Source organism: Anabrus simplex, chromosome 1 (genome assembly GCF_040414725.1).
Source record: "Anabrus simplex isolate iqAnaSimp1 chromosome 1, ASM4041472v1, whole genome shotgun sequence".
Taxonomy (NCBI): domain Eukaryota; kingdom Metazoa; phylum Arthropoda; class Insecta; order Orthoptera; family Tettigoniidae; genus Anabrus; species Anabrus simplex.
The window spans coordinates 1046236807-1046253100 of NC_090265.1; the positions used below are offsets into that span (position 1 = coordinate 1046236807).

The 16294-nt window shown below is 39.1% G+C and overlaps 2 protein-coding genes across 9 annotated transcripts in view; both read right to left on the reverse strand.

Moving 5' to 3' along the window:
• The window catches only part of LOC136857937 (zinc finger protein ZFP2), a 585780-nt gene that overhangs the window by 398792 nt on the left and 170694 nt on the right, over positions 1-16294 (reverse strand). The window lies entirely within an intron of this gene.
• The window catches only part of LOC137497007 (endothelial zinc finger protein induced by tumor necrosis factor alpha-like), a 70459-nt gene continuing 58146 nt past the window's right edge, over positions 3982-16294 (reverse strand). For all 3 annotated transcript variants that reach the window (XM_068225351.1, XM_068225353.1, XM_068225352.1), the window contains one exon: positions 3982-6284. In XM_068225351.1, the coding sequence (XP_068081452.1) occupies positions 5219-6284 (1066 nt within the window). In that variant the 3' untranslated portion in view covers positions 3982-5218. The remainder of the gene's footprint in view (positions 6285-16294) is intronic.

The following is a 16294-nucleotide window of genomic DNA, read 5'->3' on the forward strand; positions in this document are numbered from 1 at the left end:
AACTAGTCTTGAAATATCAATGCAGTTCGATTTCAAACAAGTTTCAGTCGAGCATAAACTCTCCTTGAATGCAACCAACCGTAAGTATACACCTATTCATTGCGGCTTTGGAAGGAGCATCATCCTGTTAGCTAAAGACAAGCAGAAAATTCTTGTATACTACATTCTCATTAGAATCACCATAAGCCTTAATAGCTCCACATGAACATAAGGCAGAAAATAAAATGTCGAGTTGGAATTTACCTCCAATACAGATATCTGGACAGTGAAATTAAAATCTGAAGGTTATGGGGAACAAAATTTAGTAATTAAAAATTTATCAACAGGTTAATTGGAACGGCATTAGCTTCACCACAGTGGTCTTACTGGCGTAACATACTCTCTACCTTGGTTCTCCCTGGCTTTTTCTAGTATCATCTTTTTTGATAATTGAATTGATATTTTCTTTTCAGTATTAAACTAAGTATCAGGTTAATATTAGAAAAATAGATACAGATGTACAAAACCTGTGATGATATCCACAGCAACTCGCTATACAGCTAATTATCGGTTCTTGGACTTAAATTTTCACAGGACCACCATTGATTTTGCCCTTGTTTTTCAATGTATGAGAAGATGGTATAGAATAAAAACTGCAATATGATTCCAAACAAATTTTGTCATAACTAATTTTCCTGTAAAACCAGCTGTAAGACATTGACTTATGTTTTTAGACACCCCCACTCAACCAAAATAGTTAAATTTAGTCATCAATCTTCTGTAAACGCAACATAAAAGAGAGATGAATAGAGTTTCATGTTTAATAAAATAATAATGTTATTTGTTTTACGTCCCACTAACTTCTTTGACGGTTTTCGGAGACGCCGAGGTGCCGGAATTTAGTCCCGCAGGAGTTCTTTTACGTGCCAGTAAATCTACCGACATGAGGCTGATGTATTTGAGCACCTTCAAATACCACCGGACTGAGCCAGGATCGAACCTGCCAAGTTGGGGTCAGAAGGCCAGCGCCTCAACCGTCCGAGCCACTCAGCCCGGCAGTTTCATGTTTAAGGCTGTCTCTGAAGCCCCTATCCTGCCAATTATTTTCAACAGCCTGTAGCTAACGTCTTACCCCCCTTATCCTAAACTTAAATACCAAGATTCATGAAAATCCGCCTATCTGTGTTACTGTGATGCTGTAACAGACGGACAGCCCGGACAGACAGACATAAATTAAACTGAACCCCACAGAGTCCTGTTCGGTAAAAATACGAAGTATCAGATTAATGTTCAAAAAGTACTGACAAAAAGACAATTTTAGAGAGAGAAGGAAAAAAATCTCCATCAATAACTTACCAGAAACAGACAGACAGTAGCCCTGAATGAATCAACTCTATGGAACAATCTGAAAATCTGTCTTTTCTTAACCTCTTAACATGAAAGCCCGAGTATACTCGGGGTTTTACATATTTGTATAAAATAAAATCCTGAGTATACTCGGGAATGTCGTTCATTGATCGGTACCTAATTTAAAAGCCCGAATATACTCGTTTCTTGTTGTTTCTCAATATTTCCGCCAGATGTTTATGAAATTATTACCTTAGGGTCTTATTTTTGCCAACGGATGTCTCTGACTCAACCGTAGTGGATGTCGGTGACTCAGGCAGTTCGTTTTTGCGGCTTTCCCGTATTTGTTGCTATTTAAGTGTACTTTGTCTGTTAGGTGAAAATGGAGAGTGAAGAAGAGTTTGACTTTGAGTTTAGTGAGTCTGATAGTTCTGAAGAAATTTCTGAAGACAGTTCAGAAGAAGAAATTGGTAGTTCTAGTTCATCTGATTGTGATATTGCAAGTGCCAGACAGTGGTGTGAAATTGATACTTCCGGAACACTACCACCTGCCCCACCACGTTTTCCTTTCAAGGCTAATCCTGAAATACATTTCCAGCCGTGTTGTGAGGATGTTTAGTGCTGTGTTATTTATTTTAGAATCCGTAAAATGTATCACGAGTATACTCGGGATTTTAAAACAGGAACTTTTCGGTGGCTTACATTTCATTGTTAAGTTCAAAAAATGCATTTTCATTGTTACCACTGTCATTAGCTTTCAATAAATAGCCCATTTTAACAATAAAAAATTAGGTAAAAAAAAAAGATCACAATTTTGTAAATAATTGGTATGTTAAGAGGTTAAACTGCATTCTCTCTTCCCATGAAGTCACGTTTAAATCATATGCAATATACAACTTCAAAATACACAACTGTTTTTCTAACTGTAATGTTTGTAACAAACCCATAATACCAAATGTTGCTCTTATAGAAGTAAACTGCGAAGGACAGTAAATGAGCAAGTGGTTGAAAACATTCCAATGAGGCAATTCCTTTACCCATGCAACATTACTGAAATTGGTGCAATTATTTATAACAAAATCATAACCCTTAATCGTAATCATCAGCGATTCTTCTGCGCAAAGCGCAATGAACTTCCACCAATGAGCCCTGATCGAAGTGGCATTCTCGATATCATCCTACCTGATGTTATCTGTCTGTGGGTCCTCTGAACATTTGGCACCATGTTTTGTGGGTCTGCTTGGCTTCAGTCTCCCTGTTGGTGGCTCCCACTGAATAGTGTTTGAATATTCATTGCCTGGTTAAGTGAAGAACATAGCTGGCTGGATACATTTAACACTCCGCCATAATTTTTTGTAATTTTCTGGAGTGACTTTGAACATTCTCATTCGCAAATCGGTCACGCCAAGCGACACAATATTTTTTATAAATGTGGGTGGAATACGGTGAGCTTCAGTGCTCTTTGTACTGTAATTTTCTATGTTTCATTGGCATAGATTGCTACTGACATGATGAATGTTTTGGGCTGCTGTCCAACAGTGATCAGTGTGATAATAGCATGATTACCAAGACTACACTAATTACATCATAGTTCATTATTAACAATGTGTGTAATAAACATATTAAAACTTTATTTCTACAGTTAAACTGGCAACAAAATCTTCCTAAGCCATCCATGATACGTAATATTAACATGCTCCCATCCTCCATTCTTGTGAACAAAATATATTTGTGTTATTGGCCAGTGGCCACTGACTGTTATGCCCGAAGATGTGTCAGAACCTTCGCATTGAACACTACCCACAAAACTGTTTATTAGAGAGGTGCACAAGACATCAGGATTTGACCAAGAAACAGAAGGGCTATTTTTGTTTCTGCATGTTGAGGATCAATCTCAACAGAGATTTTCAGCCCATTTTACACCTGGTGAAAACAGAGGCGTAGGTATAGTTTCACTAATGAAGTGACAGCAGCAGCTTTGCTTTGAGGAATATTGATGTGTATTTACTTAACCATGCATAACATTGTGCACGAGGTATTCTGAGAGGTCATCCTCCAAGAATATGACAGGGTTTTCTGAAGTAATAAGACAATTATGCCCACCCCATTGAGCTGCAGTAGTGGATGACTATGAGGAACTAATAACACATCTAAACATTCACCAGCCTTTTCCCCAGTGACAATCTAATTGAGCAAGTGCACATGCACGCGTGCACGCACGCACGCACACAGACGCCCACTTTCTTTTCCAAGTCCCAGCTGGTGTGACACTTCACATACTGTTAATGTTGGTACCCATAACCCTGTTGTTAACATGCTGCACATTGTCAGGTGTTGGTGCAGTGCAGTCTGCAACTGTGAAGAGGATCTTGAATCTTGGTACACCTACTGTTGATCACCCAACAACCTCTATGCCCAGCAACTTACTGTGCCATGATTGACACAGACATCTCCTTACACTTGTTTCCAACTTCTTGTAAATATGCAAGAGCTCTACAACAGCATGTTTTATTCATGGATATCAAGCACAACGGCCATTTAGAACTAGTACTACAAATGTTCCATATGTGGGAACTGGCTGAACTAAATTCAAACTGAGGAAGTACAGTAGTCTAGAAGCAGCAAACATGAAATACATTTTTTTAAATTGCTTTTTTTAATGTGGTGCATCAGTTTTGGAGGGATCCTGTCACATTTACAGAAGGAATATTTCTTAATAGAGTGGAATCCCAGTAATCTAAGTGAATTAGGTATCTGCAAGGAACTGCATTCTTCATAAACTATATGGTATTAGCTGGGGGATGCAGGCTCATACTATATGAACTACTGCATTAGCACCAAGCTACTCGGCAGCAAAATTGTTTGGTATAGGTCAAGTCACACCAAGCAGGTAGACACTGCTTTTAAACAAAACATGTAGACTCATAACTGGTTGTCAGAGACCAACAACAGGCGAGGAGGTTTACTGTCTTGCAGACAATGCAGCTCCAGATATCAGACGTGAAGTGGCAGGCAGACATGAAAAATCTAAAGCAGCGGTGTCACAACTGCACCCATTGCTCAAATCAACTTGCCTATCAGTGGTTGAAGTCTAGGAGAAATTTCGTGCATACAACCGGGATTTATCTCAATCATAAAAGATAACATCATGGAGGACCAGAAGCCCTCTTCTTTCCTTGTAGATGGATCTGTCTGAAAACCTCCCAGTAGGCCATGATGAGACTTTGGCCATGGGGAATATCTGAACAGGTTGCACTCTACAGACAGTAGATCCAAGACCAACAATAATAAGCACGGCTTTCCTTGTGAATTGACCCTCTGTGAATGTGGACACGAACCAACAATGGATCACCACCTAAATTGTAGCTCATGATCTCTCCAGTACACTATGCAAGACCTAATGAAGGCTACACCCTATGGTTGAGAGCTTGCTGAATACAGATCCATTGTGACCTACAGAATGTTAGTCATTTGCTTAAGAATCTCTACTATTTTTGTAAATATCAATTGTTTTATTATTTATGATATAAGTTATCTGTTATATAAAATTTGTACAAACTACTATGTTGCATTTGTTATGAGTAAAAAAAATAAATCTCTTTAATAAAGAAGGTACCTATTTCAATATTCTTAATTAAAACGTTATCTTACAATGGCAACATTAACTATCATAATACAATGTACCAATGCCTTCCACATAAATTGTTTCCAATTTGTTGAAGCGACATTACCAGCATTAAAATACTGAGTCATATTTTCATGCTCTGATCCTTATTTAAGACATTAACATTTCATTTTGTCACAGAAAAAGAAACATTTAAACAATACTGATAGCAAAAGTAAACTTCTAAAGGTAAAAGTATAAAAGGGTCAATACTTGTTTTCTGCATATTCACATAAACCCAATATTATGGGTCCTCTGATGGTCTAGCAAATGAGCTTGAGAAGTGAAGATCTTATTGCAGTGACATGCAAACTGAATTTGATTATTATGAGAACGTCTGTGTACAATGAGAGAAGACTGCTGTGTAAAGGCTTTGCCACAAGTTTCACAGGAAAATGGCTTTTCTCCTGTGTGAGTCCTCTGATGGATTTTGAGGTATTTCTTTGAGATGAATGCTTTACCACACACATCACAAACATTAGGTTTCTCTCCAGTATGAGTTCGAATATGAATCTTGAGGTAGTCTTTGCTAGAAACAGCCTTTCCACATATTGTACAAATGCACTGATTTTCACCAGTATGCGATTTCATGTGAGACAGTAATACTTGTCTCCGAGAATAAGCCTTGTTACAAATCTCACAGTGATGAGTCTTGGGAGGTGGTCTGTAATCAGGATCATGTTTCCTCTTGTGAACAGTCAGCCTGAATCTATATCGATAAGCTAACCCACAAACATCACACTGGAAAGGTTTTGCCCCTGTGTGTCCATTTTTATGTTCCTGAAGCTCTGTATTGGTGTAAAATCCCTTCCCACAAACATCACACTTCAATTTGTATTCATTTAAGTGTCTCTTGCGGTGATTGACAAGATTAGTCCTCTGTATACAAGAGTAGCCACAAATATCACAAACATGATTTTTCTCTCCAGTATGAATTTTCTTATGATCCTTCAACTCAAAAGCCCGCTTGAACCGCCTGTTGCATACATCACAGGGAAAAGGTCGTTGATCACTGTGAATCACCAGATGTACAGTCAGTGCTCCCTTTGATACGAAAGCCTCTCCACACACTGGACAACTAAAAGGTCTTTCCCCAGTGTGGATTCTTCGGTGAATTAGCATCTTACATCGAGTGAAGGTCTTTCCGCAGAAATCACACACATTGGTCGATTTCTCTCCTTTACTTTCTGAATGACTCCCTTTCTCACACTTCTCCATTACTGAGGTTTTACTTTTGTCGTTTGATGATCTACGTTTTGATTTCCCAACATCAGTTTTGGATTTTTCTGCCAAGCTGTAAAGAGAGATATTAGCATAAAACTATATTTAATCGAATAATGAATGCAATTTCTTTATAATGCTCAAACATTGGTAGCACATGTATGATTCCCAATTAGGCATATATTGCAATTCAGGTCAGCATTCAGAGCTCTGAGTACAAAATCACATGTAAAAGGTTTCGATAAAATAGACAGATAAATTTAAAAAATCAAAATCAAAATGGGGTAAGTTTAGTGAATTAAAATATTTGCTCTAAGATGACTCCAGCTTTATCCTTGCAGTAATAAGCTAATTTAAGATCTGCTGAAGTTAAAACAGCAGTCTTCCAATAAGTATTTATTTCATGCCTTGGGTATCAATATAAAATAATCAACTAGACTTACATCATCAGTTTTCTACAGTGTAGATGAGCCAGACCCTACCAGAGACAGTACTTTAATTACCAAACACTCTAACCCCTCCAACTATTTTGTTCAAAGGAACTTGCAAACATGCACAATGAATAAAACTATTCATGAGAGAAAAGACAAATCATCTCTCTCTCTACAACAATTTATCTGGACTAAGAACTCAAATGATAATAAAGGATTACTCTGAGAATCACAAAATATACCCATGGGCAGAACTTTGGAACACACATCATGACCAAATGAGTTTTATACACATGAAATATCAATTGAACATTATTAGTTATGCTAACGGCCAATGTTGCAGGCTTCTCAGTAAAAAGTGTCAACCTATTAAAATTAATTAACATTTGGATGTCATTAAAATGTAGTTGAGAAAGTTGGGTTTTTTTTTTTTTTTCCTTTCTGCTAGTGGCTTTACGTCACACCGGCACAGATAGGTCTTATGGCGACGATGGGATAGGAAAGGGCTAGGAGTTGGAAGGAAGCGGCCGTGGCATTTACCTGGTGTGAAAATGGGAACCCACGGAAAACCATCTTCAGGGCTGCCGACAGTGTGATTCGAACCCACTATCTCCCGGATGCAACCTCACAGCTGCGGCCCCTAACCGCATGGCCAACTCGCCCGGTGAGAAAGATCATTCAGCACTGCTACTATGACAATCATAATTTTTTATCCCATTTAAAAATTACAGATATGAAACAAAACAACTTTATTAAAAAAGGAGAATTTGGTCAAGGTGAAAACTAAAAGCCAGTCCAATTTTATGCTCTAAAAAATATACTCATTTGTGTAAAATAAGATTTGTAAAATATATAAGCACCAATAATAAGCAATATGCAGAAAAGGTACAAAGCATGTATTCCCATTCCTAGCAGTGAATTGCAAAACAACTCTAGTAAGGAAGCACATACTCTCACTGCCATTGGCTGCTAAGAACATTATCCTAGTAACAAGTGTTCTCATAATGCTAAGAGCATCAAAGCTCTGTAATCACTGATCAACTCCTTTCCTTTGTTGAGAACAACACATGCCAATGGCAAGAAATCATGTATTGTTGAATGCAAACCCATCATTAAAACAAAAGAAAAACCCATAGGGCATTAATTTCATGCTCTCTATCCACTGTCACATGTATTTATTTATTTAATTTATTTATTTATTTATTTACTCGAGTCAGAAGTTATACAAATTTTTAACATGACAAAATTGTGTAAAATAATGGAATATGGATTATAAGAAAACAATTGAGTAATTCCATCACAACGGGAAGAAAATTAAATAATTTTTGCCCCGAATTGGGCGACAGCAACTGCATTTTCTTCAGCCTTCAAGAACTTTCCATCACTGCATGACTCAGGACAGAGTGGGCATTGGCATAGATGACTAATTGTCTGTTCTTCTCCAGTCACATAGTTCTTTGAAATAGCCCCATTTGACAAGGTTGTCCCTGGATCATAACCTGTTCAATTATCTCCAGGTTAACCAGCCCAGAGCACATCCATGAGGTAAACAGTCAACAGGTTTCATCCACATTTGAAGATGGGCACATCTAGCAGCCCACAGTAGTTCTCCGGCTCTTTGCGGAGATATAGTTAGCGCTGAATTTGAACAAAGGAAACTTTTCCTAGATTTCAACCTAGATGTTGGTGGTGGATGACCATGGAGGTGGAGAACCAATTTGTTTCAGCCTTCTTTCTCTCGGCATCTGCAGCTACTTTCTGCCGTCTATCAGATGGTGCAATACCTGCCAAGCAATAAACCAATAAACCTTGTCTATAGGTATTTGTTTCAGACACCCAATAATCAGTCTGACAGTATCATTTAGCGCAACATCAACATGCTTTGCACGAGTAAAGCTATGCCACACAGGACATGCATACTCCTCTGCAGAGAAACTGAGTCCCATGATGTAAGGTCTTATGACTTGAGGGTAGGCTCCCCAATTATTGCCAGGGAGTATACGAATGATGTTATTTCAGACTGAAACTTTTTGTTTTGTACCAAGACAGAGTTTGCGATATGTTAGGGGAGACATGTCTAAAGTGACGCCAAGGTATTTTGGCATAAAGCAGTGTTCCAACTCTGCGCCCTCCCAGCTAACTTTCAGGTTTCTATTTGCCTGTTTGTTTCAGAGGTGGAAAGCACATACCTGAGGTTTCTGGGGATTTGGTTTCAGGTGATCCTTACTATGATATTCAGTGTAAGTTCTAGTGCTGTTGTGAGAAATTGTTCAACTTCCTCAAACTCCTTTGCTTCAGTTGCTAAAGCAAGATCATCGGCATTAATTAAGCTCTTGCACATATCAGGTCTTAGCTGGTCGTTAGCGTATATATTAAACAGCACAGAGGACAGGATACTTTCTTGAGGCAGGCCATTCTTTTGGTTTCTCCAACACCTTCATCTTCCTTGAAATTCAACTAAGAACCTATGGTTGTATAATAAAGTACCAATTATTTCCATGAAGCCATACTTGTGTGTCAGGCTGTAGATCTTCTGGAATATTATACAATGTTGAACAGTATCATAGGCTGAAGATCAATCAGTAAAAGCAACACCAGGAAAAACACATCTTTAAAATCAGTCGTCTATGTACTGAGTTAAACGGGCAACATTTTAATGTGCAATTCCTTTGAGGCCTGAAGCCTACTTGTTCAGGTATTGATAATCCATCAATCAGGGGCCAAACAGTTCAACAGAAGCCTTATGAATATCTTATAAAGGTGACATAGGAGTGAAATACAACCTCTGACAATAAAGTTTGGTGAATAGTCCTGTACTATCAACATAGATGAACAATGCACGAGTGACCTTACCGTCCTTCAAAATAGTCCCCTCCCATAACTATGTCCTGCTGAGATTGGCAATACATGTCCTGGAAACTTTGCTAGAAGGCTTCCTTTGAGATGGTGTTCAAAAGCCTCGTCACATTTTGTTGGATGTCAGGAATATCGTCAAATGTCTTTCCTTTCAAAGTGAGTTTGAGTCGTGGGAATCGGAAGAAGTCTGGAGGATTGAGATGTGACGAGTATGGGGGATGACCAAGTTACATCACCTCCTTTTTTTTTTTTTTTTTTGGGGTCATGAACTGTTTGACGAGAACATGTTTCCCCTTCCCTAACTTCTGGGTAACAATTTGTCGCACTTATTCACGGTTAATCTGCAGTTCATCCGCTATCATGCACACAGTTAATCGCTGATCGTTCGTGACTAATGTCCTCACCATCTCAATGTTTTCGTCACTGACGGCGGTCGCTGGTCTTCCGCTACGGGGGTTGTCAGAAACACTTTCCCAGCCGCCTCGAAAACGGGCAAACGACTTGTACACACTTAAAAAAACAGTGCTTGATCTTCATAAACGCGTACCAGCATTGCATGCTTTTCTTTCGGTGTCTTGCCAAGCTTAAAACAAAACTGTACATTGATCTTTTGGTCGTTCATGTTCCTGTTCGCAGTTCAGAACCAACACACTAAATACACGCCGTGTCAAACAGGTCTTACACGGCGCACACACGATGCTCAACTGAACACCGTTGGGAGCAGGTGGTCAAAACCTGCTGTTACGCAGGTGCAGCGTTGCTTATTGCCAGTGTTGCCGGATCGATCATTCTGACTTCATTCAGCAAATTTTATTGTCACAGGTTGTAGGTCGATAACTTCTGCGGTTAAATGGCTCCTTCCAGGGTTATAGCATGGCAACTACTTTGGTTTTCCTCCATGTTTTTGGAATCTGCTTCTGTCGCAAACAGTCATTAAAGAATTCAACAAGCCATTTCATGGTCAACTGTCCCAATTGTTTTATTTCTTCCATCCACATATAAAGCAGTCCAGCTGTTTTATTATTCTTGCACTGTCGTATGGCTTCCCACAATTCTTCCTCAGTAAATTCGCAAGAGAGCCTGTTAGTTTCTAGCTCAATTTCTCCCCGTATTTTAGATCCAGCAATGGATTTATCCATTTTTCCATTTAGCAGAAGCTGATGAGCAATTTGATTTGGAGATATGTTTTGCATGAGTTACTTTCCGAGTAGGATCATTGTTCACTTGGCGTAACAGTCTCCATGCCAGCTGACTACATTTTTGTCATGTGCAAGTTTTCTAACATTCATCTCCAATGTGTTTTCTTAATTTCTGCCAGAGAGTTTGTAAGTTTCAAGCTAGCATCCAATGTTTGCTCAGTGAATGGATTTTCATCTGTTTCATATATTCCTCCAACGTTTGATATTATTTCCATTAAGGCCAGGAATATAATGGGTTCAGCGTCCACATGGAATTGATTTTGCGGGAAGATTCTTTCACAGCAGCCACATCATCAAAAGATTCAGGTAACGGATTTATCTTGGACACGAGACTATCTGGTGACTCAGTAAATTTTCCCCCATTTGCTTTCTTGAAGTTATGTCTTCTGAAGGGTACAATTTTAGGTCTAAAATGGAAGAAATCTGACATACAATAGGCCTATGTTGAGTATTTGGGATTGGGCAGCCAATACTTTTGAGGCATTGAGATGATACTGCATCACTGACAAATATCAAATCTGGATTATAGCCCCATTTCCAACGTACAAAGTTAAATGATGATGGTAAATTGCCATTGTGTATTAATCGTAAATTACTTGAGTCAGCCAGCCCATTCTATCACAGCTTCACCATTTTCCTAGTCATCTTCATAACCCCAAATACTGTTATGGCTATAGAAGTACTCTACGACAAATTCAGTGCTTTGATTATGCACATTGTTGGTTCCTGATAAGATTAAACCTGTACCAGGTGACTTATATACTGTCAAAACTACACAGTTGTTCAACTCAATAGACAGAATCTCAACATCGTTCACCTCTGTGAGCACTGTTGAGAGCACTGACAAGCCAGATTTGACAAATATTGCACTACCATACTGTCAGTGAGGTCTTTCGATAGCAAGGTTCATTCCAGGCACCTTAGGTCCTCTTTGGTCGTTACCTCTACGAGTCTCCTGAACACAAAGGACATCACACTGATATTCATGACAGAGATTTTGGAAGAGTTCCTCTTTTGTTCCAGACATTCCCGCTATACTGATATACATAATCATCAAAATTGGTCTTCAAAAGGACCGTACAGGGTAATTGCTTCTGGAATAGAAAGGAACAGGTACCAGGAAATGTTCATTCATTTTCTGATGTTGCTTTTTTGAACAACTGTTTGCTGAAATGGCAATCTTCACGGGATTTTTCAGGAATTTATCACAACAACTTACAGAGTTATCAATTTAATTTGTAATGGGTTTCTCTATTCTGTACTTAAAGCTGTGGTTAATGTTGTTGTGAGCATAGCAATTACTGTCTTCATAAGGAATATTTATATAAAATCTACAAGTATCCATTGATTTTATACAGATTATTATATGAGCAGGAAATTTACCGGGTGCCAACAGCTATGTAACGGCTGTGTTAAGAGCGCAGTGTTGCCGCATTGTCACACTGGGTTTTTTTTTTGCTTTACGTCGCACCAACACAGATAGGTCTTATGGCGACGATGGGACAAGGAAAGGCTAGGAGTGGGAAGGAAGCGGCCGCGGCCCTAATTGAGGTACAGCCCCAGCATTTGCCTGGTGTGAAAACGGGAAACCACAGAAAACCATTTTCAGGGCTGCCAATAGTGGGGTTCGAACCTACTATCTCCCGAATACTGGATACTGGCCGCACTTAAGTGACTGCAGCTATCGAGCTCGGTGGGTTTATTTTCACAAGGTATTCCACTCAGGGCTGAATCGTCTGGAGTTCACCAAAACCATGCAAAACATAGACATTATCAGTGATATTTGTTGTTTCCATGGCAAAAATGCTTTTGAGATCTGTTTTCAGAAGGAGAGATTGCAATTATTTTAAGTACAATTTGCAATGAATTTTTTTACCTGGTGCTGAGCTCAAGTTTTGATGGTGTAAAAAATGAAATGAACTCTACCCATTTAGAGGAATGATTCAGGAAATTCTTAAAATATTTTGCCAGCCAAATCAGCTGTTGTTGACCAGAAATCTCATCACACAATGATACATCCATCTACGAGAAGGTGGTGACTTGACAAGTCTCACTGATAGTTTGAGGCTTAAGATTTCATGAATGTTTTTATGATTATGATTATTTCATATGATTAATGAGTGGTTTTGAAGTTTGTTTTAAGCAAGTCTTTTACTGCAGCTGTGATATGGTTGAGTTCTTGAGGGTTCTGTGGCAATTTTGATATATTTGTGGTCCAACACTTCTGTTCAGCTGTTCCTCAGATGATATGCTGAACGGTGTACCAGCTGCTCCCTGTACGTCAAAAGACGTGAACTTAGGCACATTACAGATTAGCAAAAGTGGAGAAAGCAATTCCAGGATAATATCAATAATTCCACTTCAAACTTGGTAAATGACTTCTGTGAATATCTTGCAAAAGCAATTGGAGCCAGAAAGTTGTTGGTGGCATTTTTTTCTTCCAGTCGCATTGACAAAGGTAAGTCTTATGGCGACAATGGGATAGGAAACACTTGGAAGTGGGGAGGAAGCGAACATGCCTTAATTAAGGTACAGCCCCAGCATCTACCTGGTGTGAAAATGGGAAACCACGGAAAATAATCTTCAGGGATGCAAACAATAAGAGGGATAGGGCAAAAACGACAAGAATTGCAAACTTATTAAAACAATCTCAATACTACAATCAGAGAAAAAAAAGGCAGTCCGCAGAGTACTAGGTAACAATGAAAAACTATGCAAAATTCTTATTTGTGACATTGAAAAACACTTCTCTCCATTAAACCAGTAATGATTGCATAGGAAATGAGTAAGCAAGTTCATTGTCTGCATCAGAACGAATCACTTTAAATAACACCTATCAGTTCAATGTCTCTCGAGAATTATGTGTATTATTATTGCTATAATAGCAACGAGGACCCTGATAACATTTCATGTCCCTGTTTCCTTTCAACAAGCAAGAACCATCTTTATTTAGAAATCAGGAGAAAGTATCACCAAATTGGCAGCCCATTTCCATCTGTTCAATTTTACATAGAGTTATCGAGAGAGAGTCCTAGAACGCAGACTGAGAGAATACAGGACTCTACTTTAACAGAGAGGTTTGTTTCATTGCCTCGCCTGCCACAGTCAGTTCCGACCAAGGCAAACAACAAGGAAACTGATGCAATCACAGTATTCCTTCACATCCAAAAGGCATTTGATTACATTGGCCATGATCATCTGAGAAGAACTTTAGAAAATTCTGCTGTTCCATCTAAACTTGTCGAGCTAAACCTCTCTCTTTAAGAGGGAAATACTACCCTAATTGAAGCCAACTACCCAAGAATTAAGAGCATAAAACTAAGGAGAGATGTTTTGCAAGGTTCACCATTATCACTTACACTTAATAATATCACAATACACCTTATCCTGAATGAACTCTCAGAGAAAGCGATAGCTAGGGAATATGGATTTCTGCCTGTAGAAGGTTTGAAGCCTGTCGTAGTACTAGCATTTGCTAATGACAATATTATTGCTGTCAAAGACAAAGCTTTCACACTAGATCTGACAAACAACAATGTTTTTAACAATGAGAAGATTAGAAAGATAGGCTTTAAGATCAATAAGCCTAAAGCAATCTCTATCAATATACGAGGCGTGTTTTTTAAGTAAGGACCGTTTGAAAATAAGTAAAGCTACACAAAGAAAGGTTATTTCAAAAAAGTAAATTTATTTTCATAAAGAACATACTTCACTCTATTTTTCGACATAGTTGCCAAGTTTGTTCAAACACTTATCATACCTCGTAACCAATTTTAAAATACCCTCTTCATAGAAACTTGCCGCCTGCTCCGATAAGAGTTCACTACTGTTTTCACGTCGTCGTCATCATCATCATTGTAATGGTTGCCACTGAGGTGATGTTTGAGGAGGAGGAATAGATGGTAATCGCTCGGCACAAGATCAGGACTGTAGGGTGGGTGGTCTAAATCTTCCCAGCCAAAACTGCCCAATAAATCGCAGGTTGACCTGCAGTGTGAGGTCTTGCATTGTCATGGAGAGGGACAATTCCCTTTGTCAACATGCCGCGTCTTTTGTTTTGAATCGCTCTGCGTAGCTTTCTCAGGGTTTGGCAGTATGCTTCTGCATTGATAGTGGTTCCTCGTTGCATGAAGTCGACCAACAAAACACGATGCCTATCCCAAAACACCTACGCCATGATTTTGCGCTGGGACAGAGTCTGTTTGGCCTTCACCTTAACAGGCGAGTGTGTGTCTCTCCATTCCATGCTCTGTTGCTTCAATTCTGGCGAGATATGCGAAACCCATGTTTCATCTCCAGTTACGATTTGACTCAAGAAACAGTCACCTTCTTCGTCATAACGAGTCGAGAACTTCATCGCTCACTCAAATCTTTGGTTTTTGTGGTCCTCTGTTAGGAGTTTCGGGACCCAACAGGTGCACAGTTTCCTAAACTTTAGGTGTTCACAAACAATGTTGTAAAGCACTGATCTCAACACATCAGGAAATTCGTTTGAGAGACCTGTTATTGTGAAGCACCTGTTCTCACGAAACTTCACTTCAACTGAAGCCACCAAATTGTCTGTAATCAAAGAAGGGTGACCGGAGTGGTCTTCATCATGGATGTTGTCACGGCCATTTTTGAATTGTCGTACCCACTTACGCACTTTGCTTTCACTCATAACAGTATCAAGGCACACTTCGCAAATCTGTTGATGAATTTCTGCAGCAGACAGGTTCCTTGCTGACAAAAACCGTATCACTGACTGAACCTCACACGTGGCAGGCGAGTTGATAGTCTTAAACATTTTGAAACCACAGAACCGTACAGGTTAGCTACAGAGCTGAAACTGAGCATAACTGTTCCCGACGCATGCCGGTACACGACGCACACGCTCGTTGTGATATGTGCGCGAACTACTAGTGTCTATAACAAAACGGACCTTACTTAAAAAACACGCTTCGTATCTTAAGGTCAGCTTACTGATAACCTTATTTCTGTCTTCGGTGGAGATGTAAAAGCAGTATCACAGGACGAGTCTATCAGATATCTTGGAGTGAACTTTCAAAACAGAATTACCTTTGATGCACACAGCAGGATAGATGTGTCTAACAGCAGTCACTGTCATCATTTCCTCTCAGGCAGACCAAAAGTTCAAATTCTTCCGTGTGCCCAACATTGAATTATCCATTTCCGATAGTTGCGCTTAACTGTATTCCAGACATATCTCATAGACAGTGACAAAATGATAAAATGTACACTGAAAGAAATCTTCCAGCTTCCAGCCAACATACCCCACGGTATGATGTACACCCACCATGAATTCAAAGATTTATGATATTTCCAATCAAAATGGGAAGGTATTCTTCAACAGATCAGTGCCCTTGGTACCTTAAAAATGAAAAGAAACCCTTACACTTTGAAGCAGCCACCTCTCTCAGGTGAGGTACAACTGCTTACAAAAACTGCACGTGACCTTGCGACAGCTTATTAAGTTCAAGAATGGTGTTTTAGATTCAAGGAATATAAACACACTTACTGAGATCAGGAATTCTAAAAATGGTATCAACTTCCTCAAAAGGGAAAAGTTGTTATCTTATTTAAAGAACAACATTTAA